General features: G+C 38.9%; 1 protein-coding gene across 2 annotated transcripts in view; it reads right to left on the bottom strand.

Annotated features, from left to right (window-relative positions):
* LOC121440958 (ATP-binding cassette sub-family G member 3-like) overlaps positions 1–26,666 on the bottom strand; it is a 41,366-nt gene extending 14,700 nt beyond the window's left edge. For both annotated transcript variants that reach the window (XM_041642043.1, XM_041642044.1), the window contains exons 1-10: positions 26,614–26,666; positions 19,751–19,972; positions 17,690–17,749; positions 16,932–17,046; positions 16,251–16,403; positions 11,392–11,528; positions 9,764–9,915; positions 8,670–8,771; positions 7,498–7,745; positions 4,728–4,810 (exon numbers count right to left, since the gene is read on the bottom strand). In XM_041642043.1, coding sequence (XP_041497977.1) covers positions 4,728–4,810; positions 7,498–7,745; positions 8,670–8,771; positions 9,764–9,915; positions 11,392–11,528; positions 16,251–16,403; positions 16,932–17,046; positions 17,690–17,749; positions 19,751–19,953 — 1,253 coding nt within the window. In that variant the 5' untranslated portion in view covers positions 19,954–19,972; positions 26,614–26,666. The remainder of the gene's footprint in view (positions 1–4,727; positions 4,811–7,497; positions 7,746–8,669; positions 8,772–9,763; positions 9,916–11,391; positions 11,529–16,250; positions 16,404–16,931; positions 17,047–17,689; positions 17,750–19,750; positions 19,973–26,613) is intronic.

Raw genomic sequence — 26,666 nt, forward strand, 5'->3', positions numbered from 1 at the left:
CTTTAATCCTACTAGCCACACTACTCTGACTTAGAAACCAGGCAGTAGTGGCACACGCCTTTATTCTCAGCACTAGAAAGGAATATAAAATGGAAGGAGACAGCTCTCAGGATCAGTCTCATTCTGAGATTCCTGGAGGCAGGGTTATCATTTTCAAACTGAGGTAGAAGAAACTCCACATGGAGTTTAATTTCTCTGTGGCAAAAGTAAACCACTGGGCAAGAAAATACCCTTGTTTCAACTGCTGACAGTATGCTTTCCTAACTGGACAAGCAGGACCCAAAAGAAAGTGATTGCCAAACACTGTCAAGACAAAGAGGGACAGCACTTCAGAATATCCTGTTTTACAGGATAATCTTTTAGATATATTAGGTCCAAGATAGATGACTCAACATTGCAGAGGAACACTGGGTACTGTCCAGACAGCCAGATTTTTCTATCATTTCTCACATTTTTGGGAATTTCCTTGCTTACATTTCATGCTTACTCACTTAATATTATTTCCTTCTTGGATCTCTGAAGGAGTGAAAGACTAGATAATTACAGTTATAGTTTTCCTTGTTTACCTGACACAGAAAGTAATTTAATATAGAAAGTATATTAGGTATAAGACTTTGGAATCACCAAGATAGGATAGATACTGACTATTTTCTCTGAATTTGTCAAATACAAATAGAATATACATTTTTAGCCTGTATATACTGTATTTAATTATTAGATTTATTGTATATAGTTTCTCTTATATTAGTTATAGCCTTCTTTTTTATTTTAGACAAAACAGGGAAATGTAGTGATATTTCATTTGTATTTTAATAAATAAAGTTTGCCTGAAGATCAGAGAGTAAAAGAATCACACTGGTTAGCCTTACAGATCAGGCAGTGGTGATACACACTTTAATCCCAATAGCCACAGTTTGCCATTGAAACTGGGAAGCAATGGTACACACCTTTAATCTTAGCTCTTGAGTGGAATATAAGACAGGAAGAGACCAGCACAGTCTCATTGTGAGGATTTCTGGAGGCAGAATTGCCATTTTGGACTGAGGTAGAGGTAAGTGCCAATGGCTAGCTGCTTTTATTTTCTGGTCTTCAGGTTGAACCTCAATATCTATCTCAGGGTTTTATTAATCTTGTTACAGTTGGGAAATATTTTCCAATCAAATGAACCTAAGAAACAAGCTGGTGTAGGTATCTGTAGTGATAAGGTGAGCAGGCCTGCTTTTGTCCCACCCAGCTCCGGCACAGCTAGCTTTACACCTGAAATAACAACTCACAAATTGTATTCTTTTAAACACTGCCTGGCCCATTAGTTCCAGCCTCTTAATGGCTAATTCTTATATCTTGCTTAACCCATTTCTAATAATCTGTGTAGCACCATGAGGTGGTGGCTTACCAGGAAATATTCAGCATGTTTGACCTGGCAGCTGGCTCCATGGCGTCTGGCCTCACTTTTTTCTACCCAAAATCCTGTTCTGTTTACTCTGCCTACCTAATTTTCTGTTCTATCAAAGGGCTAAGGCAGTTTCTTTGTTAACCAAATGAAAGTAACACATAGATCCTACTCCATCAGCTATCATAATATCTAACAAAATAAACTTGAAACTAAAGTTAATCTACTGAGGGAAAATGGTGTTGTACCCTGTAAAGATTATTTGTATTGGTTTAATAAGATGCTGACTGGCTAGTAGCCAGTCAGGAAGTATAGGTGGGTAACCAAAACAGAAGAATTCTGGGAAAAGGAAAGGCCCAAAATTCAGTTGTCATGCAGCTGCTGAGGAAGCAAGATGAGAATGCCTCACTGATAAAAGGTACCAAGCAACATGGCTAACATAGACAAGAATTATGGGTTAAGATGTAAGAGTTAGTCAATAAGCAGCCTGAGCTAATAGGTCAACAAGTTTATAATTAATGTAGGCCTCTGTGTGTTTCTTTGGGACTTTCTATGGGATCAAGTGGGATAGAAACCTTAGTCATCAGATAGTGCCAATGTGGAAAACTACATCCACATACAACCTGAAAGACCTTGGGAAGTGATTCTTGACACAAAAGAACAGAGTTAAGCATGGCTTTTTGGTAGCAGCATTTTCTCAGGTGGGTTCTGTTTGCTAGGGCAAAGCATGTCTCCTTTAATACAGGCTTTCTTACTCAGCTTTAGCTGCAAAAACCGTGCAGCTCTTTTAAGAGCTACCACCAAACACTTATGCTGTGGGACAATGGTCTGTATTCTGTCACTTGTATTTTAAATAAATGGTGACTGGTCAGTAGCTAGACAGGAAGTATAGGCAGGGCAATGAGAACTCTGGGAAGAAGGAAGTATCAGTCTGCAGTTGTCACCCAGACAGAGAGGAAGCAAGATGTGACTGCCTCGCCAAAAATGGTACCAAGTCACGTTGCTAATACAGACAAGAATTATGAGCTAATATAAGTTAAAAGAGTTAATAAGAAGCCTGAGATACTAGGCAAATCAGTTTATAATTAATGTAGATCTCTGTGTGATTTCTTTGGAACTTAATGACTGTGGGAACTGGCAGGACAGAAACCTCAGTCAATAGAATGCCATGCCGAAGTGGGGCTGATCAAATCCACTAAAAAGCCTGAGAGAGCTTGGGAAGCTATTCTGGATAGAAAAGAATAGAGTTAAACATGGCTTCCTGATAGCAGCACTTTCTTGGGTAGACTTTGCTTGCTAGAGGCAAACACTCTCATTTTAGAGAGGCCTCCTGAGTCAGCTTTTGCAGCTCTTTTAAAAGGTCCTGTCGTGAAACACTTAAATAGTGCTGATGAAAAGCTGACTGTATACTTTTTGGTTGTGGAAGGGACCTTGAAATGCCAGAGTTGTGGCAATAAACATGGCTCTGGCCAATACTTCTGCCATGAGGCTAGTCTCTCAGAAAGAAGCTAAGTAATGGGAGGATCCAGTCATCAAATCCATGGCTTTAATCCTAGCCATATTGCTTAGTAAGTTAAAGACTCTTGTGGTCAGAAAAAGAGAGATACATAGTAAAGATAAATTCAAAGTTGAAGAAAACCACTAAACAGTTTACTGTGTGTTTAAAAATATATGTAGTCTTAGGAGGAAAAAAAAAGAATAAAATTCTTAAAAGAAAAAAATAGAGTAGTTGGATGTGGTGGCACATACCTTTAATCCCAACACTTGGGAGTCAGAGATAGGTAGATCTCTGGGAATAAAAGGACAGCCTGTCTACAGAGTGAGTACCAGGACAACCAAACATACACAGAGAATCCTTGTCTCAAGAAACCAAAAAGTAAAAATAAAAATAAAAAAATGAGTTTAAAATAAAGTCATATGATGATGGAAAATACACAGAGAATTTGGATACTCTATGTTAGTGTGTTGTCTTTGAATTGTTTGATGTCTGAGGAAGGAGCAACAGCTGCTAAAAGACATTTGTTTATAAATGATGTTGTATCAATCGAACACATATATTTTGAAAATGCCTTGATTTTAAAATTTAAGTTAAAACATTATAAACAGAATTTTAAAATATTCAAAAGAGAAGAAATATATGTTGATCATTTATCTGTTGGGAAATTCACATCTTAGAAATTAAAAAAAAACCTATAACTTAGTAGAGAAAAATTAAGGGTCAGTGAGATGGCTCAGCAGCTGTGATGACTGCTGCCAAGCTTGACGTCCTTGAGTATAATCCCTGAAACTTCTGTGGTGGAGGGATCAGCTCTTCTCCATTGTCCTCTGACCTCCATGTGCTTGGTATAGAACATACATGCTCACACACATACATATGCTAGATAAATCAATAAATAATCTTGGAGTGAAAAGGAAACATTGCATCTTAAAATGAAAAAATGGGTTATACAGACACTTCATAAACTATAATGGAATGTGATTTACTTTTCTTAGATATCTTATCCAAAACAAGAAAGAACATAAGTTTGGGTGAGGATGTGGACATATTGAAGCCCTTGTGTTGTGCTGATGAGGATTTAAAATAGCACAGTAGAGTTTGAGACAGGATAGCAGTTCCTCAAACAATTAACACAATGGCCTATGATTTGGCAACTCTAGCTTTCTACCTTAAAGAGCAAAATGCCAGAACTCAAAGAGATGGACTTTCAGGCTCAGCAGCATGGTTCATAGTAGACAAAGATGACAGTGAACCACATTTTCATCCACGATGAATGGGAAGCAACCTGGCATATTCACAAAATAGATTATTATTCTGCCTTCCAGAACCTAAGGAATCCCCATACATGCCACACTTAGAGGAGCCCTGAGGACATTGCACTAATGGAAAGAAGACAGCCAAAAGAAACAAAACCCACATCAAAACAACAGCAGAACATAGACACTTATGTGACTCTAAGTGAGGGTTCCCACGTTAGTCATGCTCAATGACAGAAAATAAAATGGTTGATGCCAGGAATCAGGAGAGAGTAGTGTGGGGAGTCTTCTTTCAGAAATGCAGGATTCCATTAAAAAAGAAGAAAAATTACCTACATATCAAGTGTGGTGATAGTCGCATAACATGAAGCTACTCCATACAATAAAACTGGTAAAATGTGAAATGTGTGGAGTGTATAGTTTCATACACACAAACATATGTGAAAAAGTGAGTTCTTCCATTCATCCGTCAGTGAAAACTCTACAACATGATAGAACATAACTCTGTTCTTATCATGAATTACAATTCTTGATGGATTTATATAAGCTTGATCAAAGTAACAGCATTTTCTCAATTTCTTACCTTCCCTGGACTGCAGTGCAATCATTTCGTAGGACATGGAAAACTGTACCCAAAATGATAGCCACTATGGCTGTGATAGTTGCCTTTCAAAAAAAATACAGGGAGAAAGTTTACATTAGAGGAAAGTAGTATTCTACACACTGCTGATTATCTTAAGATATGTGGTTTCCTGATCAGATCTCTCCAGTGAGATAAACACTATATTTTAACCAGAATTCCTAGAAGAATACAAAACACATACGTTACTAGACTGCTTGTATGTTAAACTGAAAATGAAGTTCTTTGCAATCTGAGGCTCCAACAGTAGACTCTGGAAAGCTAAGACTTCTCCCAGTGCTCCAGCAGGAACCGACAGTGAAGGACTCAGTTCAGGTACTAAAACCTGGATGATACAGGGTGGGAGAGAATGCAGGTACCTGGGGAGCTTAGGGAACAAACACAGTTAAGAGACAGAAAGTCTTCACCTAAACTGAGGTCTCAGCTCTGGTGCCAGCGAACATTTGTAGTTTTCTACTTCAAGTGGCTCAAACTAGTTCATGATTTCTTTACTCTTATAGTGCACCCCAGGCCAGAAGGGAAGCTCAGTGGCAGAGCCCTCACAACATACCCTAGATGCTAATCCCCTCAAGTGCAAACCAAATAATGAAATTAAAAATGACTCACAACACAGTTCCCAGCAGTGGGCATTTTGTGTGCTAAGAAGGGGTGAGGTGGTCCTCACCTGTGCCACCTCAGGGAATTCTGTGCCTGCGTGGGAACCAGCACTATTGCTGTCACCAAAGTTTTCATACAGCATCCTCTGGGTCCCTCGATGCTCCCCTTGACCATCACATCAGTGATTGATGCTCCATCAGCTTTAATCAGACCACCTTGGGCTCAAGTCTCATCTAAGCTGCCAGCTCTTCCAGACCTTCATCTACTCCATCTACTCAGTCTGTGCAGACAATCACAAGGAGCCTGCACCACTTTGTATTGTTTTGGGTTAAAATGGCTTTAAATGGTACTTCACTTAGTAAAGGAGCAAGACTACATGATGCTGCAACTTATTTGAAAGACTCCATTATTGCTCTGATAATGTTTTAGAAGTAGAATATTATGATCTAAGGAAAGCACTCTAACATGTAACTTGATAAATTAGAAACCAAAATCCCAGGGCTTGGAGATAAGGCTCAGCAGTTAAGAGCATTTGCTGCTCTTGCAGAGAACCTGGGATTCAGTTCCCAGTACCCTAATGATCCTTCACAACCATGTGTAGCTCCAGTTTCAGAGGATCTGATGCCTTCTTTTGGCCACCGTGGGCATGCACATGATGAAAAGTTAAACATACAGGCAAAATACTTATATACAAAAAATAAATAAATAAAAATTGAAAAAATAGTCTTTAATTTTTAATTGCAATTTGCTCAAACACTCACACACATAGACATAAACACATACACTACTTACCTTATGATACTGCCTCAGTATTAAACAATGAGTAATCAGTTTAATGAATGTAACTCACCCATTTCCAAATCATATCAATTTTTTGTTGTCAAAAAATGTGACATAAAAATGCTCCCCTTTTATGACACAAATGCCCAAGTATAAAGAACAAAGTATTTGGAGCAGTAATGGTCAGAATATTTACATACACAGAGAAGAAAGCAACATTAAAATATGAGAAGGGCAGCTCACATGTTAAGAAGTAAGTGGTGTTCATTAAAGTCAACAGTACTTGACCTTTCAGTATTCAAAAGAAACTAAATGCCTGAGAACAAACTAACAGAACACTTACAGCAGAACTGACTATAAATTCTGGTTGGACAGGGACAGGGATGTAGGCCACAATAGAGGGATTGCCCTTTAATGGTCATGGCCTGGGCCAGGATCAAACACTAACATGACAGAATCAACATCATCATAAAATAAAATATAATTGAATAAGCAGTGGTCCAATGAGCTGAAATAACCACATATATGTGTGATATTGAGGTTAAAACAACAAAATCGTAAGTCATGATGATCCTTGTTACAGAGCCGTAAAGTAGAACTTCACCTCCTCCCAGTTCCAGGTCGCTGACAGGGAAGAGCATTGTTCAGTCCAGTTACTGTGTGTGTGAGCTGCACTCTTTGAGTAGCTGCTGCTTTCACACTCTGGACTCCTGATGAGGGAACAGCACTCTGCAGCAGGTACATCTCAGGCAGTGGATGCTCAGGCTCCCTCAGAGCTGTTCTATGGCCCTGTCTCCTCACCACATGATTTCAAGCACAGACCAACCGTCCTTTCCCTCTCCAGTCATCTCCACCCTTCTCTACTTAAACTTTCCCCAAGTCCATTCTTTCATCTGACAGGCTACAGTTTTATCTATTTATCCAGTTACCATCCACCGCTCACAAGGAACACTACATAAAGAAAAATGCCTTTTACTCCTTGACTCATTCCTAGATTTTGAACTTGTAGGATGTGCTGCTGAAATAAAGCAGACAGGTGTGAGACTCCAAGGTGTGCTGAGTTTCTTTTTGTCTTTTCCTGAATTAAGTCTTCTACTTGGATTAGTCATTACAGTTCCTATTAATAAAAAAAAACCACTACAAATCTTTTCCATAAGTAAAACCTTAATAGCGGTCTACTTGCTTTATTGGATATGTCTCTATGCCAGGCAGAGTGCAGATGACAAACACATGGAAGGGGCAAAAGATAAGTGTGGCCCTGCAGTAGACTGACTCAGAAACATATTGCTCCCATCTGAGTTTTTCACAATACAATTAAAATAACTCATCAGATTACCTTAATTATAATGATCCGTGGAAAACCCTTGATATTTTTAAATGAACGGTGGATAATCCATCCAAGCTGATTCCAGAAAGGGGTGACACACGTGATCTCCAAGGCTGAGCTCCTCCCTGACATCTGTTCCCCCAAGAGTGGATCCAGTTCAGTTCTCATTTTGCTGTATAAGGAAGACTGGGCATACATATTGGCTAAGTTTTCTCTGACTTGGTGCTGTCTCTCGGAGAGCTCTTTATCTTTCTCGACTTTGAGATAAAGGAGAATAAAGACAAGAAACAGACAATAATTTATCTGATTTTTCTGAGACACTTTTTATGAATAACATAAATTATGTGTCAGTTTTTCTTTGAGACAGTCTCATGTAGCTAGACAGCCTGTAAAGTTGCCATGAAAGCTGAAGGTGATCTTAAACTTCTCTAGGTCCTCCTGTTTCTGTCTCAAGTGCTGCAATTACAGGCATGAATCTTCATACTCTGCTATGTACTGCTAGGAACCTAATTCAAGGCTTTGTGTGTGCTAGGCAAGCGCTCTCCCAGCTGAGCTACATCTTCAGCCCATCATGTTTTGAGAATAAAAATATTACTCTTGTATAATTCTTTACAGAGTAGAAAAGTGACCTGACTACTGTCATTACCCCATGGATACAACAAACCGAATGGCCTTTTCCAAACCAGATCCCAATTCTCAAAGTCCTCCTTCTCTGATGGATCTATATGTTTTAACATAAATGTCTGTTTTCTGCTATTTGCTTCAAGTGAATATATATGCAAATGTATATGCAAATATAAAATTGCCAAGTATCTAATGGTATAAACAAAGGAAGGTATAGTGACATAGTTCTGTAATACCTACACTTGACAGGTGAGGAAGAAAGAACACACATTTAGGCCAGTCTGTCTATGTAAGCACACCCTATCTAAAACAGTAGAAAGAATAACTTGACAAGAGGAATATTTACTTTTAACCCAAAATTTCCCTTGTGACAATATCATGCAAATGTTTTTTTGTAAATTAAATAAAAGAAACACCCAACACTAACTAATACCAATGTCCATTAGCTAATTTTAGGACAGTTAATTAATATAAAATATATATTCTAATGAGACACATGGTTTTGTTTTAATGAAATCAGTTAGACAAAAATTTGTGACCCTAGAAAACTCATATACCATCATGGCCATCTTCCTCTGTGTCTAGTAGAGCAGAGAAACCTCCATTAATGATGTCCAGGAAAAAGTCTGCATGGTTGTTGTGAGACTCATAGTTGTAACCTACAGAAAAGGCAGACCAAGATCACAAATGTAAGGACCCTCTTCCAAAGCACAGGAAAGTTTGGGGAGACAGAATCTAAGAATTTTTTCTTTCTCTTCCCCCACTACTTATCCTTTCCTATTATATATACACTTACAATAGTGCAATAATCTCTGCTTCACAGTCTCTATTGTGTACAATATGTATCATATACATATGTTTTTGGTCATAGACCTAGACTAGACATAGGTATAGACATGTGAAATCTTCCTGTGAAAGAATCATTTGAATTAGGCCTAAATTTTTATTGGACTCCATAGATACACAAATGTTCACAAATTTTTAAATGACAAAAATTAAGCAAAAACAAAGAACAATGGACAGCAAATATTTTAATTTATATTTGTTGTCAAAGATAATCATAAATGCATTCACATTTCTCTAAGATGAAATTGATGACATAAACCATTAAAAACTATTTTATCATCGAATCTGAGTGTGTAAAAACCAGGCAGAACAAAAACATGAGTCCACAGAAGCAAGACTTGAGCCCCCTAAACATTGCCTAAACCTGAAATGCAAAGTTACTACCAAGTTAAGTAAGGTCTCCTCCACACCTCCTCAGAATCAGGACACTAAGGAAAAGCTAAAAACCACCTTTTGCTATGTGAACCTGAATATGATGATGTCGGGCCTTTTCAAAGCTGCTCAAGTGATGGATAACTGGGCCAGAGCCGACAAGTTAATTAAGAGGGTCACCACACTGAGAAGCAGAACAAGAGGCTCAGTAAAAATCCTATGACACAGGCACGATACAGGATAGAAAAAAGAAAGGAGAACTGCCAAGAAACCTGTGCTGCATAATAACAGAATCCTGTCACAAAATTAACCAAAGGTAAATCAAAGGGAGAAGCCCACACACAGTGAGTCTGCCTGAGGACCAAGCAGCATTCCTAAAAACCCCTGTGCTGTCCCAGATCCCATGAATGAAGGAGCTCTCACAGCCAAATACCTGCAGATTTGAAGTACTCCAAAGCCTCCTGCGCAGGCCCGTGAAACATAACTTTTCCTGAGGCCACTAAGGTGAGACTGTCAAACAGTCTGAAGATGGAGTACTGGGGCTGATTAATGGAGAAGATGATTGTCCGTCCCCTCCTAGACATCCTAAGTTCAAAGAAAGGAAAAGTCACTGGACAGAAGAATTTTGAGATTCTTGACAAATATTTTATTCCTGAAATTATACTCTCTGTTTCTATTTCAGCTTGAATTTTCCTAAAAATACCTCATCTCACTTGTATTATGCACCTGATAGAGAAACCAAGCTAAAGCTTTTATTTAAAGACTAGGACTCCCAAAGTGGGAGAATTCAGTAGTTCACTCAAGTGTTACTATGTAGATCCCTGAGCAGTCTTCTCAGACACTGTACCGAAGTACCTGGGAGTCAGTGCAGAGAATCCATTCATGAACAGGCTGCCCAGGTGACTGACAACATCACTCAGGCTTGAGAACCAGTGACAGAGCAAACACTACAACTGTGACTGTAAGCACAATTCCCCTCAATCACGCACCAGCCTCTTCAGGAATTGGTGTTCACTGCTCTATGATATGACTCACTTTCCTAACCACTTGCTCTCCCTCTAAACACTTCAGCAATAATCTCATTTCAACTTTCACAATATCAGCATGAGGTGATTCTAATATAATTTTCCTCTCTCTGTTGATAAGGTTTCAAAGGTCTAGCAATGGAACAAGTGATCAATTAGAGAGGGTCAATCCTGGAATTGATCATTGGTTTAATTCCATGATAGGACAAAATAAGCTGAACTACCATTTCATTAAAATCTGTACAAGCACCAATAACCAAAAACAGTGCTTAAAACTGGTGTGAAAATAAGGAAACCCTACATCTCAGCCTCCTGCTGACATTTTACATCCCTATCGTGCAGCTGCAGAACCTTCTCTATGATGCATTGCTCTGCTCTAAACTCAGAAGCTTTTCCACATCCCCTGCCATGGAAAACATTAGTACTTCCAGTGGCCCAGGGGGTCTAGGCAATCTACATCCAACAAACCAAACCCCTCACTTTAACTAGGAATGTGGAGTGCTGAATTGTATCCTTCTAAAGACTCATTTGTTGAAGACTTCACATATAAGAAAATAAAACGTGGATATAATTGGAAACTAGGGTGTCCTAACGTAACTAAGAGATCAAGGCATAGACACAGAAAGAGGGAGGAGATGCCCTCTACAACTCAGTGACCCCGGCCTCAGTAGATACAGTCTGTGGATACCAGGATTAAGAACTGTAATAAATTTAACTTCTGTCAAGTCACCCAGTCAGTATGTAGTGTCTCAATGCACTAGCAACTTTCCATACCCCCAGACCACTGGGTTCTGGTCAACGTGGTCTATTTATGTTTCAGACGCACCAAACATGCTTTGCCTCAAAACAAATGAGTTTTCCTCCATACAGTACTCTTTTTTCTCATTGCTCTTGATGTGTATTACTTGTTAATTTAAATTTCCTTATAATAAACAATAACACATTCTGTTACTTACATCTGGATCTCTTGTACCAAAAATACACACCAGCAACCAGTTATTAAGTGAATAAAACTCAATTTTCCTATGGTACTTACATTTTCAGAACCGAGATGACATCAGTAGTAGTTCTCAAGTCTAAGCAAGTGGTGGGATCATCCAAGAACAAAATGGGATGCTCAGTGACCAACTCCATTGCTATACTGGTCATTTTCCTGAGCTCTTTAGATCTAGGCTAAAGCAACAATGACCATCATTATCAACAAGAACATCCAAGGTCATTGTCATTTGGAGAATGAGCTTGTTCAAGCAATAAAAGATTTTGTTATATAATTATCCTGAGGAGAAAAATGATGGGCACCTGGGAGAAGAAGGAAGTTTTACTTTTCCAAGTAAGTAGAAAGAATCAGAGGTCAGACTTGACATGAAGCCCATGCTAATGACAGTTACTGTTTGTTTTTTTATCGAGTCACATATTCTAGGGTAATGATTTATTACAATCAAAGGCTGGCACAGTGAAATCTATGTTTAAGGAATGAGCAAGATGCGACAGGAGAAGAAGTATATGTAGTAATTTAGTAGTTATTGCTCAGTCTCCCAAGAAACACAAGACATAGGCAATCTGTACAACACAATACCACATACTACACAACACACACAAATGCACACATATTACATAACACATACAAAATACATCACACTGACACACTGGAACATATACAACACACCAATGCACAGGCACACAGACACACACTGGGTTTTTTTTTTTAAGCAAAAATTCCACATTGCCTTATTAGAAACTTTTTAACTCCTTTAAGATTTTTATTTATTTATTTAAGATTTCTGCCTTATCCCCTCCACCACCTCCTATATCCCTCCTCCTCCCCCAATCAAGTCCCCCTCCCTCATCAACCCAAAGAGCAGTCCGGATTCCCTGCCTTGTGGGAAGTCCAAGGACCTCCCACCTCCTTCCAGGTCTAGTAAGGTGAGCATCCAAACTGCCTAGGCTCCTACACAACCAGTACATGCAGTAAAATCAAAACCCAGTGTCCTTGTTCTTGACTTCTCAGCAGTCCTCATTGTCCATTATGTTCAGCGAGTCTGGTTTTATCCCATGCTTTTTCAGACCCAGTCCAGCTGGCCTTGTTGAGTTCCCGATAGATCATCCCCAATGTCTCAGTATGTGGGTGCACCCCTCGCAGTCCTGAGTTCCTTGCTCATACTCTCTCTCTTTCTGCTCCTGATTTGGACCTTGGGATTTCAGTCTGGTGTTCCAATTTGGGTCTCTGCCTCTGTCTGCTTTCATCGCCCAATGAAAGTTAATCTCCAGGAGGATGACTATATGTCTTTCTTAGGGTTCACCTTCTTATTTAGCTTCTCTAGGATCATGAATTATAGGCTCAATGTCCAGCAATACCACTCTTGGGAATATACCCAAGAGATGCCCTATGATACAACAAAAGTATATGCTCAACTATGTTCATAGCAGCATTGTTTGTAATAGCCAGAACCTGGAAACAACCTAGATGCCCTTCAATGGAAGAATGGATGAAGAAAGTATGGAATATATACATATTAGAGTACTATTCAGCAGTAAAAAACAATGACTTCTTGAATTTTGCATGCAAATGAACGGAAATAGAAAACACTATCCTGAGTGAGGTAACCCAGACCCAAAAAGATGAACATGGGATGTACTCACTCATAATTGGTTTCTAGTCATAAATAAAGGCCACTGAGTCTATATTTTGTGATCCTGGAGAAGCTAAATAAGAAGGTGAACCCAAAGAAAAATATATAGTTATCCTCCTGGCTATGTGAAGTAGACAAAATTGCCGGGCAAAAAATTGGGATCTTGGGGGTGGGGTGGGATGGGAGTAAGGGGAGATGGGGAGAAAAAAGTGAGAAGGGGAGGATAGGGGGAACTAAACCAACATATAGATTTTAAAGGTATCTTGACTTCAAAATTTGATCTAAGGATTTGTTGCTTTGAACACGAGGTTCTTCTTTTGTTTCCACAGAGGATGAGAATCTGTGAATTCCTTTCTGACTAATGGACCCAGACACCATCAGTTGTCTCTGTAAATGACCAAAATTACTTTGTCCAACAAAAAGCAGGAAGCAGTTTGGAGAGAACTATGCCAAAATTCCCTAAATGATTATTTATAAATGTTTGTTTACATTTAAAGGGGGGTATGCTTTAGAGATGAATACTTTGTATTGGTATGGATCTTAGTCTATTGATACAAATTTAAGGTAAATATTATTATAATATTATTTTATTGTTTAGAGTTTTGTAAGTTGCTTACATTGCACTTCCTGTTAACTTAGGTAATATCATCTCCTTCTGGAGTCTTTGATGGAGTTAAAGAATATATAGTTATAATTTTTCTTAGTTATGATAAAAGATAAAGTAGATATAAATATTATAACTATAATTCTTGCTTGATAACTTTTGTTGTATGTTATCTTGCTATGTTAAAGTTAAAAGTTTCTTTTTTATTTAGATGGGAAAGGGGAAATGGTGAGGGAAGCCCTTCTGTATTTGTGTTGCTTTAATTGAATAAAGTTGCTTTCAGCCAGTGGCTTAACAGAGTAAAGCCAAGGGGAGGAATCTGAACAGAGATGTAGAGAAAGAGTAGGTGGAGTCAGGGAGAAGACATGTAGCCACTGCAGGAGACAGAAGCTTCTGCAGGAGCCTGATGGTAGGCCACGACCTCATGGTGATGCACAGATTAATGGAGATGAGTTAGTTTAGAATCTAAGAGCTAGCTAGAAATACACTTAAGCTATTGGTCAAACAGTATTGAAAATAATATGGTTTCTGTGTGATTATTTTGGGTCAGAGAGGCCAGGAATGAATGGTCTCTGGCAACACTCACACACGCGTGCACGTGCACATACACAGTGAAAGCATGCACATGTGCACTCCACTTTTTGAAAGCTATCATTAAGAAATTATATTAAATTATATTAAAATTCTTACAATCTATTCCATTGCATGAATTTCAAGAAATTAATAAATATCTTTGTATATTGTTGCTTATAAAACAAATAAGCAACTGAGATCAATGACTAACTATTGGTAAAAATAAAACAAAAAATGACCTTATTGTAAACATAAAACCATGTAAATAAACAGAGCAAAGCACACAAAATTCCATCACTCAGAAAAAAAGAAAGTATGGTAAATGTCAGTCTTTCTATTATTATCCTCAATAACACAAACATCATAAACAACTATGGAGAGGATCATGTGAATCAATAGCCAATACCTTCCTATTCCTCTCTGCCACTAAAGAAGAGACACTACAGGAATTAATTCATGAGAATCCTATTCTAGGGAGCCCATTTTCATCCATATTACCATATGTCTGCTCAGCAGGCATCTATATATAATCTTCTCAGTGACTTGATGTCATTGCGAGGGGCAGGACAGTTTGGAGGACACAAGAAGAGGGAAACAATCCTAATGTTGGAAAACTCAATGTATATAATAAATTAAATGCTTGATCAGATTCTTTAAACAATGAAATAATAAAAAATTGGCAATTACAAATGATTATAGATTAGACAGGGCTGAGGATATTAAGAATTTGTTTACTTTGCTAGTTAAGAATAGAATTGCTAAGATAAAGAAATGTCCTTATTTTTATGGATAAAAAATGAGGAATTCAGAGATGAAATACTATAAATATTCTTTTTAATATGTCAGTAAAAAACTAGTAAGCTATTACAACAATCAGCTATGAAGCTCAACAACTTTCTGTTACCTTTCCTCATCCTGTAAAAGTCTTAGCAGGAAGAGTCCCTCGATCCATTGATTTGCACAACTTGCATGTGATTGTATCTATAAAACCTTCCACAGGGTCTGAGAATAAATATTAACAGAAAATAAGGAAGCAGGGAGCAAGGGCAAAGTGTACCCTTTTTTCTGTACAGTTGATAAGATAAAAAGTAAACAAAGAACAAAGTTTTTTATTTCAGAACACAGTTTAAAACTACAGTAAACCATTGCAGGGAAACCAAGGCAGGAAGATGATGCAGCTAGGTACATCCAGTCAGGAGCACAGAGAGGATGAATGCATGCATGCCTATAAGTGTTCAACTCAATAAATCCAAACAATAGCGCTGCCTGCATTGGGCTGGGTCTTTCCACATGGCCTAACTTAATTAAGACAATCACCTACAGAAATGCCCACAAGTCAACTTGACTACAGTTCCTCATTGAGACTCTCTGCTAGATGATTCTATCTAATTCTAGATTGTGTCAAGTTGATAGTTAAAACTGGGCACCAGAGACAGGATGAGATAAAAACACAAAAAGAAAGACTACAAAAAATAACAAATACTACACAAGTGAGAAGTAAAAGCTAAAGAATCCAAGGACAGCCCTGGAGGGAAATAAATGCAGAGTGAACACAGAGCCAGAGTTCTCCATTGCATGTCCTGTGTCAGTGCAGAAGCACATTCTGGAACAACAAGGGTCAAGTCCTCTAGGGGAAGAGACAATAAACAGGAGAAAGCACTTATCAAATTTTCTAAAGTCAAGAGTTTAAGGATGAGGGAAGAGGAGGCTCATGTGAGGAGCATTTGGAAATGGCCATGTGAGGGACACTCTTCCCTGCTCGATTATACTCGATTATACGATATTACCAGGCTTAAGCATTATTAAGGTTTCCCAGTTCAATTTCCACTTTACTTCATGTAACCAGTTACTTACTCATTAATGCAGAAAGCAACCACCTTGACCACACACATTATAGGAAACCGCTGATAGAATGTTATATTATTCACACATGGATTCATATCTCTCTGTCTCTGTCTCTGTCTCTCTCTCTCTCAATTCCTTCCTCTCTCTCTCTCCCTCCCTCTCTTTCTCCCTCCCCCTCTCTCTGCCTCTCTCTCTCATTTACATCCTTGACTCTGAGTCTTTCAAGCCTTTTCTTCACATTACCTGGGCATTTGACACTTTATCCAGATGCAGAAGTTCAAGGACCTCATTAATCCGCCTTCTTTTTTCATCTTTTGTCATAGTCATTGGCAGTCGAAGAGCAGCTGAGAACTCTATGTTGTCTCTCACAGTCACCGTGCGCATCACCACGTCAATCTTAAGGTTAACAGGAAGTTTGAATTTAATTATGGATAGTTATCAATAAGCCCATCACTCTAATAAATGTAACCTAGTCACATATAATAAATCCAAACTTAATGTTTTACTTAAATATAGTCTTTCAGGTTTTAGTAATTTTAAATAAAGAAGCTGATGTATTTAAAATGATTTTCACCCCCCTCTCATTTGACTTCCAAGTAGAGTACAGGAATTTTGGTGATAGTACCTGCAAATACTTGCAGATAACATCTAAGCCATGGAGAAAGCTTAAGGAAAGGCAAAATCGGACAACAGAAGACCTTTGTAGAATTAAATCACACCTGCAATTACTAGTACTGTGCTTCAGATGTCATACTCCAATCTCTCCACATCTTCCTACTTAATAATGCCACCCTCAGGCTAATGATTCATTGTGAAAAGCCTTAATGTGTCATCTAATGAACTAGAAACACACAATTCTGTGAGCTGAATGTCTAACCATATAGAATCAGGGAAACCTAAAATTACAAACCCACCAGCACTTACTTGTGGCACATAACCAGAAGTACACGTGAAATTAGCAGGTCGAGGTTTTCCATTTATCAAAATATCTCCTGATAATCCACGTGGATCTTTCCTTGCAGCTAAGACATCTAACAACCTATAAGGGTTACATATGTTGTGTGGTTTACTTCCTCCTTTCAGTAACAGCTGTCAGCTTTCAGATACTCAGAGTAAAATTTCTGCTTATCAAATGGCGAAAAAATACCCTCCCTCCCTCCCTCCCTCCCTCCCTCCGTCCCTCCCTCCTTCTTCCTCTCTCTCTCTCTCTCTCTCTCTCTCTCTCTCTCTCTCTCTCTCTGTTCATTATGTGCTGTAATACATCCCAGAATTATGAATATAGCACATGATTCACCTGACCTCCTCTCCCTGTGATCTGACCTTGGGGACTCAAACAGGTAATGTGCTGCTGTAGTTTGAGAATTAGGCCTGGTGGTGATTTCTTGTTTCCACAAAACTTCTCCTTAATCCTCTTAATTTTAATACTATCTTGACACATTAAATAATAATATGACCCAACACCACATGCCAATCACTGTCATTTCCTGTCAGTAAAGTGACCTAGTAAGACTTCCTGCTCTTGGTATAAAATTAGAATGCACCCTCCTGCACACTACCCACAGCACATGGTACCAGACTCACACGTACACACTCACACAGTACTTAGATAACTCCTATAGGAGTGATTTTTACAGCCCAGAAACTGGATACTGTGGACTTTGTATGCTTCCCATTATACTCACAAAGATCTGCTCCCATCTTGAGGACCCATAATTGCATTGAGTCCTGGTTTCATGATCCCACTGTAAACACAAAATCTTACTTATTAATTTTTCTATTAAAAAGAGGTTATAATAGCTTAGATTTTACACTGAATATGCAGTTGAATTTGGGTGAAATTGTACACAGAATACCAATACAAACTCATAAAATTAAAATATTAATAGAGTCTTATTATTTACAAAAGACGTCAATTGCTAGTGGAAACTCATCAGAAAATTGTCTCAGAAGTCACAAAACCCCTTTTATTTATTATGCAAGGAATTGTCTTTATTGAAACAGGTGCATCTAAGTTCAGTGTTTTTGAAGCAAGTGGCAGGTTCTCAGGAGAACTCCATTACACATAAAGCCTTTATGTGTCAAATACATAACAGCTTCTTGCTAATGTTTGATGATCCATATCTTCATATAGCCCTGCTTGTTGCCTCATAAACTTCATTACAAGAAACCAATGATTCATGGCATGTAAATAGCAGTGCCATTACTATTAAAAAGAATCAAACTAAAATCAATCCATCTCAAGTAGAAATCCAAAGACAGAAAGAAGCACTCAGAGGACAGGAGAGTGTTGCCAAGTAACACTCATAAACAAAACCCAATCACAGAAGGACAACAAACAAATTGAAAAATAAAAATAAACAAACCCACTGACAAACAAATAAAAAACAAAGTTAGTCAAAATTGAAAATCTAATACACACATACAAAATGATGATTTCCTTCATCATGACAAAGACATTAACATTCACTTACTTTAGATTTGGGAGACATCCATCACTTAGAGCACATTATTTATCGATGCATAGGTGCAGCAAAATCACAAGGTGTGTCCAAAACCAGAGAATACCCAGATTGAAGAAGCGTAGTCTTATATTCTTATAGAAAACACAGCTACGCTCCAGACAACGTGTCGATCCCATGCCCCTCTTAGTAAGACAATGGTGGAAGTTGTAGGCTGAGGAACAGAAACGACCAGTGCCCAAGAACATCTGCAATGGTTGGGGTCTGGAGGAAGAGGCTATGCAGATTGCATGGGGAAATCTTAGATGTGTTCTCTGTCCTCAGAATTGGTTGGAAGCATGGCTTCTCTATGTCATGGAACAATGTGTGGAATGTTGCTTTTAGCTCTTTTTAGCTCTTAATGAATTTTGAGCAAATATTTGAGGACCCGGACTTTCTGCTGTTGGGACTTCCTCATTGCTTCCATCTCATCAGTGGTAACTGACCCAGTCAGCCTGTTATAAACGCTCACTTCAGTTTAGGGAGGGGATGTGTGCATATAGATATGTACACAATTCTTTTAAATATTGAATTTCTAGGAATTAAATTTTCAATATTCTTTCATCATACTTTGAATTTAACAGTGTGTCTTTGATATTATATTTTCATCCAAAATTATTGAATTAAAATAATTTCTTGTGATTTTTTTATAATATGCTTATGGGTTTATCAAACTTGTTTGTATTTTCAAAGAACCAACATTTTGTGTCATTAATTCATCACGCTGTTCTTTTAGTTTCCATCTCATTAATTTCCCTGTGATCATGAATCTGTCTGTATGTATGAGAAGGTGAGGCTAGGGGATGGTTCATTGAGTGAAGCACTTACTTTGCAAGGGTAGGGCCTAAGTTAATCCCCTAGAAGTTATGTAAAGTTGGGTGCAGTGATGGCCACTTGTAGCTCCATGCTCTATGGAGAGATGGAAGACAGAGATAGGAGAATCCCAGGAATCCTGCAGGCAGCTGACCTGGCATGCTCTGGAGTGAGCAATGAGGGACTCTGTCTGCAGTATGGTAGAAGATTAAAATCAATGCTCAAGGTTTTCCTCTGACAGCCTTGTGCCATGAAGTGTCATAGCATCCACACATCTGCACATGTGAACACACACACATATTTATACATATAGATATATAGATATATAGACATACATAAACACAAACACACACAGTTTATAGATAATAGAGAAAGTCTGTGTGTGTTGAAAAAGTTGTTCAATACACTGGTCTATTTAATTCATGCACATACTTGATATTTGATAGTCTTTCTATCACACATGTTTTTTTAAAAAATGAAAAGCCATGCTGCACTGTTTCTTGATAGCTGATGTTATGAAAACTTAACACAGCCTCTTCAGTCGGTGTGTTTGGGTTACTGGCGTCCATGCCCGGAAGGTCATTGTGCTTTCTTTCTAACATTGGGATTATAACAGGATCGTTATTGGAAGACATCTCAAAAGGCTCTTCCTTCCTGTAGAAGGAAAAACAATAGTAAGTTGCTGGTCCACAGAGACATTATTACGCAGACCAGCACACTTAAGGATTGTTTAAACTGTGTAGCCATAGGTATATCCCTGATGAACAGTTAGTTCATATCGCTGTGATTACATGAGGACCCAATGAGAAGCAGACATGAGGATATAGACTCCTCTTAGACACCAAATTCCTAAGAAACAAATGAGCACTAATGAGTAGAGTATAAATGCTATTCATAATTCATAAAGAAATGAGGGGGAAGATGATGGGGCAGATTTGTCTTACTTCAAAAGCATATTATGATATAAGTTCAGAGGCTGAATACATGACCACCATTACCATATCTGCTCTGTGGGTGGAGGGGAGATGGAGGAAGGGAGGCAGAGAGACAGAAAAACACACAGAGAGATTTGGTTCAACTAACATAATTAGTTGAAGTTGCATAGCAATCAGGAGAAATTTTTGAATATTTACAACTTCAGTACCTTTGGCCATTAGGCATGTTTAAACAGCCAAGAAGAGGAACTGATAATGATGGCATCATCATTGCTATAATGAGTATGTTGTAAATCTAGAAAGACTTAGATTTCAAAATGAGAGGGATTAGGGACACCAAATCAGTAGCTAAGCAGTTTAAGACTTCCATTAAAAAACAATACAAATTAAACTCAAATGTCCCATTTCACAAGGTATTGTCTTCTTTAAAGTAAGGCCTTGAGTTTATGAAACAATGCCATTGTCAACACAGCCAGATTTTTTTTTTTTATTAGCTGACATTTTGGGTAGTGAGCTCCTGCCTGTGAGCTGCTCAGGCAAGCCTCCTCCAAAAGCATCCTTAAAGCAGACAGGGTGGGAGCAGCTGTGTGAAGAGCTCTGATGACAACCAAAGCTGCCAGGGTTAAGGGACAGCAGCACTGAACCCAACCCTCTCCTGCCTTCCCTCCTGCCTTAAGCACAGTAAAACCTCCCATACAGGGTCAACTCCAGAAAAGGTAGGAAAATAAAACTTGCTAAACACATCTACCAAAAGCCTTGTTATTTGTTAGTAAAAGTATTAGCAGTCTGTCACCAGACAAACCTGGATCCTCAGAAAAATGGCATGCTCTAAACCCTGTGCCTCGAGATCCAGAAGGTTGAGGCTTTGAGAATTAGGACAAATCAAACTATGGGCATAAACCTCTGCTACATCACTGTAGTCAACTCAGACATTGCTGGAGGAATGTTAAATACCTCCTTTCAAAAATATCATCCCAAATTTCAATTATGAATTCTAGGGATGGGAGTAACAAGGATAAAGATTCCTAAAGTGAGAACTTAGAGGGAAGTTCACAATTAATGATTAGCAATCATTAATAATGTGACAATTGATATTCAAAGACAAAAAGAAAGGAATTACAGATTTCTTATCAGAAGACACAAAGTCTATTTTTAAAACAATCATAATTAAGGTTTCAATAAATGTATTTAGCAACCACTTAAACACTAAAACCTCAAGAAGGAGAACTAGACAAACAAGATTGATACTGAAATGAGATCATTGTGAATGAAGATAATCATATGAAAAAAGAATCTTCAAGGTGGGAAGAAAGAGAGCTACACAGGAACATAAGGTGTCTGTAGGACTTGACAAAAGGGTCTGAAGTTCCTATACAAGAACACCTGTGACAGGAGAAAACAGCACATAGAGAAAGACTGATATGGGCCTGAGAGTACCAGTCAGTGCATGTTCCACATGTGTGAGACCAGGGGAGTAACTCCAAGGTAAAACAGGCTGCCCTGGTAATGACAAGCTGGCAGGAAAAAAAACCTATCACTCTTATGAGACTTAAATCCAGCACAGGTATTTGACCTCACACTGGCTCCTCCTCCATGGCAGAGCAGTACTGGGAATAAATTCTCTGGATCAATTAATGGCATGGGGCCATCATGTGAAAAACTTGGATGGGTACATGTATGTCATCCACATGCCAGATTATTGAAGAACAAGGCATTCATAATCTGCATCAACTTTCTAGTCAACTTTCATTTCCCAGGTACTTTTGTTTCTTCCGAGGCTTGTGACTTTTGGCAAGTGTAAACTGGTTCCTTCTCATCCTAATGACCAATATTGTCTCTCAGATCTCAGACTGCATTGAGCACACCATACACAGTGTCACCCATAAAGGCTTACAGTGGTGCAAGGGTTAAAGCAGAGCTGTGGAAGGGAAAACAGAACTGATACACATGCAGCAGAGAGAGCTGTTCTGGAACAGGGTGGTCAGTAAATACTCAGATGGTTCAAGGCACAGTGTCAGTTCAAGATAGAGAGATGGTTCACAGGGCAGATTGCTTTAAAGCACAGAGCTGACTCCAGGTTTAAGGGGTCTGAACAAATGGGAGCTCCAGAGTGACACTTCATTTCAGGCTGGTCATGTGAGCAGAAGGCCTGGGGACACATAGAGTTGAGAGTTTGTTGCCTTGTATCTAGTGATGCACACATCAGGTGGGCTGATGGTGGCTCAGTGGGTATGGTCCAAAGAGGGCACTGCAGCCCTCATTGCTCTGATGTTTAGGACAAGCACATAGGCTTTGTTTCTTAGACAAGTTCTTCCAAAATCAATGGGTCTAGGTGTTTCTGGCTTGATATGTGTGTAGGTAGGAATAATTAGTTTGCATTGGTGAGTTATTTATCAACATATGTCCTACTGTATATGATGGACACTTGCTCACAGAAGGTAAACATTCATTTTGCCTGAGAATATACTTTCGAAATGAAGCAAATCACTGTTGTATAAATGGTGTCACTCAGGGCAAGGCACACTGAAAACTCCTGTCCTGTATAACACAAAGGAACTCAGATAGGAGCAGCCCGAGCTCTATAAATTCTTCTCTTACAGAGTTAGAACCAGGAGTTTGTATTCTCTGAGTCTGAGCTGTAGTGGGACCCAAAATCATCTAGCACATGTCATGGTGCCCTGGGATGCCCTGGTGGGTAGGCAGTAGTGCAGGAGGGAGTGACTGAGACACACTCCTAGCTCAGGCTGTGGAGGAATGAGGACAGGCAGCCCTGCCTCCTGTAACCAGGATGACATGGCTCCTCTGGATGACTGTTGAGCCCGAGAGTTCAGAGCAGGTGGCTGGCACATTCACTGTTTTCTGAGACTTTCTCATGGTTCAATTTGTGTACAGCAGACAGGAACTGAGAACTGATAACCAGGGTGAAAGGATCACTCAATTTCCACAGCTTCTTCCTCATTGCATGATGGTTTGCTGCTGCATAGGATTTGAAAATGTGTAGGCAAACAGCTCAGCTCTCAAAATTTCTCTCCATTGTGGAACTCCATGCTCTGTTTGCCACCTCCACTTCCCCCAAAGCATCTGGTAGATATGGCTTTGTTTAGACAAGGCCACAAACAGAAGTGCCAACCTGGACCACAGCCCACAGTGGAGAAGAATCTCCAAAAGCGGGAGGCCTTTAGAGTGAAAGATGCTTTGGTACATAGTGACTTTAATCTCTTGCTCTTTGTCTTATTCTCCTTTTCTTTTTTCTGACCTTACTTTCTGTACATTGTTGTTGATGATGATGTTGTTGTTTATTTGAGACACAGTTTCTCTTTGTAGCCTGCCTGTCATTAGAACTCACTGTAGATCAGACTGACCTTGAACTCAAAGATCCACCTGCCTTTGCCTCCCAATTGCTGGGACTAAAGGTATACACCACCAACTCCTGTTCATCAGTTCATTATTCCCTTTGTGATTATTGAGGGAAGTTGGCTCCTGTATTGTTACTGTGGTTTATTTTGCACTCTGACCAGTGATCTCTGTAGAAGGAAACAATGTTAAAATCCTCACATCAGTGTGCAAACCATATTCCCTCCCAAAGGTGCACAAACCACAACAACAAAACACAAGAATCTGAGGAAACAAGGGAACACAACTTCCTCAAAAGATCATATGGTGTCAGCAACTTAGTCTAAGCATACTTAATTACATAAAATGAAGGGAAAAAAATCATTCAAAATTTTAATTTAAAAAATTTAACTTAAAAATTATAGAACATCCAAAAGATAAACAACTGACAGAAATAAGAAAAAACAATATAGGATATAAGTGATAAATAGGGAAATTTTAAAAAAGCAAATTTGGGAGAAGTTTGCAGATAAATGTTTACATTTAAGGAGAAAGCATCACCAACAATCTAAATTAGCTGAAAGATAAAATGCTAGGGTTTCAAATACATGGTTAATGAGTTATTGCATTTGTCTTTATTCAAGAAAAAGAAAGAAAAACTTATAATGTCCTTCAGGACATGACAGACAGACCAAACATGAAGGTATTATTAGACCAGAATGCTGAAACAAGGACTAAAGGCATAGAAAATCTACTCATTGAAACAACACCTTAAAATCCCTGCATCTACTGAAAGATAAGGCTGTCCAGGTACAGAGATAATATAGACCACTACATAGATGATCAGGAAATATTCTAGTCATATCGCACTCATCATAAAATGTAAAGACTTCAGACAAGAAAAGAATGCTGGAAGCTACTAAGAAAAGAGCTATGTTAATAACAAAGTACCAGATTGGCAAACCAACCAGAACAACACATTTCTTGACAGAAATGCTGAAGGACAAAGCATGGAACTGTGTGTTTGGAGCAGTAAAGGAAAAGAAGTGACAGCCAATGTGACCACAAGCAAGTTTGTCCTTTATAAAGAGCTTCAAGATGAACACAGCTAAAGCAATGCATGACCACAGAGGCAGCAGTGAAGAAGACACTCACAGGAAAATAAAATTACAAATGGAGAAGACAGAAAATTAGGATTGCAAAAGCTCAGGAGAAAATAACTCCTGTAGTTCTCAGGAGTCGACAGCAGTAACTCAGGAAGTGTAGCTTTTGTCAGCTTGACACACACTGGAGTCATCTGGGAAGAAGAATCCTCAGGTGAGGAATTGCCGCCATTGAATTGGCAAGTCTGTGGGGCATTTACTTGATTGATGATTGATGTGAGAGGCCCAGCCCACTTGAGCCTTAGGACATTTAAGAAAGTGGGCTGAGCAACTAGTAGGCTGTGTTTCTTCAAGGTCTCTGATTCAGCTCTTGCCTGAGTTCCCACCTGACTTCTTTCAGTGATGGGGTGTGATGTGGAAGTGTAAGATAAACCTTTTCCTCCCCAAGTAGCTTGTGATCATGATGTTTTATCACAGCAATAGAAAGCAAACTGGCAGTGAGCCAGCAAACATCTAAGAGATAAAGAAAAGAACATATAACAATTTGAAACTCAAACGAAAAATTGAAAGATGAAGAGAAACCCGCCAAATTACAGGATCTCATTCAGTACAAACATTTAACACTAATCTAAATATAAACGGTCTCAACTCTGGAGTAAAAGATGCAACCGGCAGGCTGAAGTGAAAAGCAGAAAATAATAACCAATTGTTTATTGCAGCGGGAAACTCAACTAGCTGGTCACGCCTGTGAAGAGTGAGAGTGGAAGGATGGAAAACGGCATTTTAAACAAACAGACTGGAAAGCTGTACTCCTACCTGATAAAGCAGATATCCAGTCAAAGTTAGGAAGAATAAAGATAATTGTAAATTAATAATTTGAACACTCCATCACAAACTTTTAACAAATCAATAGGGTAATTTCTTGTATTCTATCAGATCATAATGGAATTGTAGAAAAAGTCAACCGCAAGAGAAAGTACAGAAAAACACGGAGACTCAACACTGTGTTGTATGCAAGCATGGTTCAGCATATGCAAATTGATAAAAGAAATTCAGTACATAACATGATCAAGGATAATAATTATATTATAATCTCAATAGATGGAGGAAATCTTTGAAAACTAAACTCGTTCTTGATTACAAACTAGGAAGAAAAAGCTCACACCTACACACAAGAAAGGGCACTGTGATAATCCTACCAACGGCAATATACTGAATAGGGAAAAACTTAAATTAATTTCTCTAAATACAGGATAGAGACAAGAGTGACCACCCCTTAAGTTTTATTTAATATAGAGCTTGGATCATCAGAGAAATATGATGAGAGAAGAAAATGCTTATATATTGAAAATTCCACAGGCTGGCAGAGCACTTGCCTAACATATGCAAGGCTCGGGATTTGATCCTCTGAACTACATACCAAGAAAAGGGCTCTGAAAACCATCCAAGGTCCAGCAAGAGGTTTCTGCAGGTAAACGTGCTGCCTGCACAAGACAGGCAATCTGAGTTCAATCCAGGAACGCTATGAAAAGGGGACTACAGTGTCATGCCTTTGTGATCCCAACACAGGTAGCTGAGGGGCCAGCTACCCTGGAGCACCCAGCATGGAACAAAGTACAGGAGAGATCACCTCAACAAGTTGGAAGAAAAGAACTGACTCTCAAAAGTTATCCTGTGATCTCCACACACATTGAATCTACCCATAACACACCTTGATCCTCATCGCCCCGCGTGCACACACGCTGAAAGTACCCAGAGAAGCTGTGGGAAAGCATATCTGGATCAAATAAGCAGAGTACATTATGGAAATATGTTTGCACACCTCTGAATATTCCCATAACCACACAATTGTGCACTGTAAGTCCGTGAGGTGTGTGATGCTAATTATACTATTAGAAAGTCGTTCCTACTCGCCCATACTCACTGCTGTCAGATGCAGGGGAAGAAGAGCAACCCAGGTTGCTGCTCAGCTTGTCC

The sequence above is a fragment of the Microtus oregoni genome, unplaced genomic scaffold (assembly GCF_018167655.1).
Source record: "Microtus oregoni isolate MIOR12 unplaced genomic scaffold, Mior012 000072F_ref0000427, whole genome shotgun sequence".
Lineage (NCBI taxonomy): Eukaryota > Metazoa > Chordata > Mammalia > Rodentia > Cricetidae > Microtus > Microtus oregoni.